General features: G+C 40.1%; 1 protein-coding gene across 1 annotated transcript; it reads right to left on the bottom strand.

Annotated features, from left to right (window-relative positions):
* Positions 1-778: 778 nt before the first annotated feature.
* cfd (complement factor D (adipsin)) lies at positions 779-3792 on the bottom strand. Its single transcript, XM_035167165.2, has 5 exons — positions 3651-3792; positions 2661-2817; positions 2363-2504; positions 1987-2277; positions 779-1264 (listed from the first exon to the last, which is right to left on the bottom strand). Exons 1-5 carry the CDS (start codon positions 3712-3714, stop codon positions 1085-1087), a joined length of 834 nt encoding a protein of 277 aa, XP_035023056.1. The 5' UTR covers positions 3715-3792; the 3' UTR covers positions 779-1084.
* Positions 3793-4909: the final 1117 nt, after the last annotated feature.

Here is a 4909-nt window from a genome sequence, read left to right as displayed (position 1 = left end):
AGTATTAATAACAAGGGTTGGGGTCAAATGTCTTGGTCAATTATTCTGGATAATTTCTAAATGATTATTTCTCCCAATGAATAATCCCTTAATGTACCTCAGAGTACGTCAGATAATACTTTGTCTGCAGGGAGGTGGAAGCAAGTCCATCCAATTTATTCAAACAACTTCATTTCATTGACATTTTCTTCAGAATCTGGATTTATAAGAATGATATTATTGATTTAAAGTGAGCACAGTTAGCAGCCGTACAGTACGAGAGCATGTCCAGAAGTACACAAGTGAAGAGAGTACTGAGAGGCAAAAGTACAAAAAAATACTAAATGTTTTTATATTTAATCAAATTATACTTTTGGGGATTTTGCTGCAGCTTCTCCCACTAGGGGGAGATACAGTTACACACTGATATGAGCATGCATCATTATTATCTAATATTCAGTTTTAATTCCAACAGCTAAATCACTGGTTTAAGGTCAGTGAAGTGTTTTAGAGGTTGATATCTAAGATCATTTTTGATTTGGTGTTTAAAATGAGTTTTCCCTTTGAATTGTATTGAATTACATTGCAAATTGTTTTTTCTTTTAAATGTGCTAATATCACGATCTGCCACAGGGACGTGTATTTATTACAGGGGCTTCATTTCACAGGAGAAAAGGCTGCGAGCTCCTCTTCTGATTGGCTGACATGACCTGTTCTTGCAAGAGCTTCAGATTTAAGGTTAAGAGAGGGGATGTAAAAGTAAACATTTGTAAAAACTTCAAATAAAACACCAGAAAAGTATAAAATATGGGATATTTATTTTCTTGCATGTATTTTATTGATTCCTTCGTACACAAATTTGTTTAAAAAAATATACTAATGTGAAATATAGTAAGCAAGATATTATTCAGGTGAATATGCTTGTGTAGGTGGTTGTTGAATGTTTGCCATACTGGGAATTATGTCTCTAGAGTCATGCATTCTACTTACAAACGACATATGCACACCTCAGCTACATATGGTAAAACACTTTGACTTGCTTGAGCCTGTATAAAACCTGCTAAACAATATCAAACATGGATATAAGGTCTCGGCTGTGCTCTGTCTAACTGCTCTGGTCGCCTGCTGCAGTCGGCTGCAGGGACATGGTGTCGTCGATCCACGCCGTGTAGTGGGAGACGATGGTGTAAATTCCAGGCTTTTTAATTTGGCCACACTTCTTTCCCCCGTTGGAAGTGATGCCGACCACAACTCCATTGTAGAGCAGAGGACCCCCAGAGTCTCCCTGAAGGACGAGACAGAGACAATCAGGAGACGTTTTAACGGTCAAACATTACACTGAAAGAACGATGGTGACCCCAAGTTGCTTAAAGCAGCACAATGCAACTTTTTTTTACCTTTAAACAGCAGATTTGTTAAACTGAGTGTGATGGTCGAGTGAGTGTGAACATTCACTCCCTGAGCGTCTGTTCTCTGTGACTCTGGTGAGTGGGTTCGATCTCCTGTGAGAAGAACTGACTCAGAGTCACAGCTTCAACTGTCACATTCAGCTCCAGACACTTTAAGAGTGAGGCTGAGCTGTGGATCCGTTAAAAAGACTCAGAAGTTATTAAAAACCAGAGTTTATCTCCAATATTCAGCAGGAAACGAAGAATTGTAAACATGAGCTGGGCTGATTCACTGCTACGTGCGGGAAAGTTCTTCGGTTGATTAAAAACGCTGAAAAGAAGTTGTGACGCAATCGGTCTTCAAATGCAGCCTCTGAAGGATGTGACACCCGAATAGAGACGCAGCGAGAGTTTGTTGTATTTGTTCCCGCTGCAGCTCTTCTGGTTCATGGGTAATATCCACTGTTCATTGATACACAGAGTTAATCCCCATGTGTGGCTGCAGAGGGCGCTGTTGCTGGGTAAAAGTTACACAGTGTGGCTTTAAAAACATAAGCACGGTCATATTTCTGACTGTGAGCGATGTGATCATTTACATTCTGTAGGAGCTAAAGCTTACATCACAGCTGTCTTCTTTCCTGAACGGCTGATGACAGGGTTCTGGACAAACCCTGTGCGCACACATCATGTTGCTGGTGAACTTCCTGCCGTAGTAGTCACTGCGTGTGCAGCGAGTCGAGCTGAACATGTCCACCGCCACCTCTTTGAGCTTGTCGGGTCTGGAGCCCAGGTCGTCCAGGGAACCCCAGCCAGCTGTGTCCACCTCTGCACCGGTGCCGGGATTTGTTCCTCCCACTCGCAGGAATTCCACCGGTTTAACAGCCTCGGACACGTTGACCGGACGATCCAGCTGCAGAAACCACGCATGAGATCGACCTTTTCCACTCACTCTCCATGGTGATGACTTTACAACCAACACAAAATATACAACTTACCTTAATTAGAGCAATGTCGTTATCGTAATTTGACCGGCTGTAGTCTGGGTGGTTGTAAAGCTCCAAAATGTCAAAGGTTTGCTTTGTTTCCTCAGGTTCACTCAGAGAATGGACACCCAGCACGACCTTCCTCCCGTTAGGACTGTGAAGAGAGCACAGTCATATTACAGCTTTAAAATAATCCTCAAAACATATTGTGGAGTAAACATAAAAATCCCAGAATACCAGAGAACTGCATTATATTTGTCCTGATTCCCACGTAACTACACGCATCATGCTCGGAAGAAGGTTTCCTCACCCGGTGGAGAGACAGTGAGCTGCCGTCATCACCCACTGATCTGCCACCACAAACCCCCCACATTCATGTGTCAGGTTCTCCCCATCTGGCACCTGGATGGAGGCCATGTAAGGCCGAGAGTGTGGCAATGCGTCTCTGCCCCCAATGATCCCCTCGCCTGAAATGAGCAAAACGCACAAACACAGGAGATAAAGTCAAAGACACTTGAACAATTATCTTTGCTCAACATGCAGCGCACGAGTGTCACATGTGGAAAGGTTCAGTCACGTTGTCATGGCTCCCAGCAGGTTCCTCCACCAAGGCTGATCTCACACATGGTTTTATAGTTTTTATAGCAGAAATATAAAATATAAAGATAAGAGGAAGTTGTCTGAAAACCTAAACCCTTCTTTGTAATAAATCATAGTAAAAAAATGTCATATAATATTCATGTATCTGCTCTTTAATCATCACTTCACCAAGTGTTCACAAAATCCTGCAAACAAATAAAAACCTACAAACAAAACCAACAGACAACAACTAGCAACGACCTCCATGGCAGCAGGTTTAATATATCAATAATAATATTATATATCATAATAATACTTATACTATAAAACAAATGAAAACATTGTCATAATAGAAAGAAAGGATAGAAATACTACAACTTGTACATGTGTGACAGAAATTAAAGCAAAGAGGCACTCATTGAAATAATAAAAACTATGATTAAGTAAAATCAGGGGATTTGGTATAATAAAAATATGTTTTGAGATTTGATTAAGAAGAAGCTACAGACTCTGAGGTAACTATAAAGTCAGTGAACCTAATTCTTAATGAGCAAAAATAATGAATAAGAAACAAGCAGAGGGGTTTTCACAAATGTACCAGTAAAGATTTGCAGCAAAACACATTCGTGATACAAAAGTAAAAAATAAAGATTTCAACACGTAAATTACCCACAAATCAATAGATGAAATATTAGATAAGGAAATAATATCTCAAACTCACTGTGTGAAATGAGGGAAGCAACAAAAACAGCAGCAGCAACAAACAGTTCTCCGCCCGACGCCATGATGTTGGTTTGACTGAAGTAAAAACAGCGAGTCTCTGTTTTTAAAGTTTTCCTGGTGAAAGAGAGGAAACATCAATCAAGCAGATAAAGTGCACGACGCGAGTGGGAGTGCGACCGACCTGCTGGTCCCAGTTTCCTGGAGTGAAAAACAGGAAAACATCAAACATGCTCTCTGACGTCTTTCACTTTCAAAGATACTTTTCTTTATTTAAAATACTGCGTCCAAACTTTGTATTTCCCAGAATTCAGTGTGATCATTTCAGTGGGTCAGGCTCAGCTTCTCATTTTTTCACAATAATCACATCTCCCTCAATTTGGGGTGAAGTTGCGTGAGTGTAATGTTGTATGTGTAATATTATATTTAATATCACGTGCAATACTTTTATCATTATTACTCACTGCAACTTTTATTTAGTATTAGTTTCACTGTCTCATGTAACTGACTTATTGCATTCTCATTTCTGTCAGGCTCTGATTCTGCATTTATTCTTTATACACTTTATATTTTCATTTAATTTACATTACACTTATTTACATTTATATTTTTAGACTTAGCGTTGTTTTATTTACTCTATCCTATTATATTATATATTGTTGTGATGTTGGAGCAAGCCGGCACAGGAAAGTCTGATCCCTTATCTTAAGTATAGATCATAAATAAAAAATCATAAACAGAACTAAAAACACGACTCCAGCAGAAATGCAGCGGACAGCTTCATTTGTATTATTATGCCCTGATCTGACATTTTAAAGTTACATAACACTGAGATTTGGACGAACCCGACATGACCTCATGGAAGAGGACGTTATCTTCTTCTCTTCTGCTTCTCGTAAATCTGACAGGAAAACACCAAACGCAGCCAATGTGCAGAAAGTACGTTGGAAACATTTGCAGCTACGATAAGTCACAAAATATTATCCCAACCCGTCAGATGTACTCTGTGTTCTGCACAAACATCCCCACTGCACACGCACAAACAGGAATTATTCATACACGCTTTCTTTTCTTTGCAAAGCGATTTTCAACCTATTTTCTTTGACAGTTTTTCCCAGGAGCAGACTCAGGTACATTTAGGGACATGCTACCCCTCGGTGTGTGTAATGTGGTGCAGCTTGGGCAGCTTTACTTCCACCTTCACCCGTTTGTCTCCACGAGTCTCCGACCTCCACCCCTGCATTAATGTCTGCTTCCAGT

Source organism: Hippoglossus stenolepis, chromosome 10, assembly GCF_022539355.2.
Source record: "Hippoglossus stenolepis isolate QCI-W04-F060 chromosome 10, HSTE1.2, whole genome shotgun sequence".
NCBI lineage: Eukaryota > Metazoa > Chordata > Actinopteri > Pleuronectiformes > Pleuronectidae > Hippoglossus > Hippoglossus stenolepis.
Note: the sequence above shows the minus strand (reverse complement) of the source record. Positions and strands in the feature narration are given on the sequence as shown.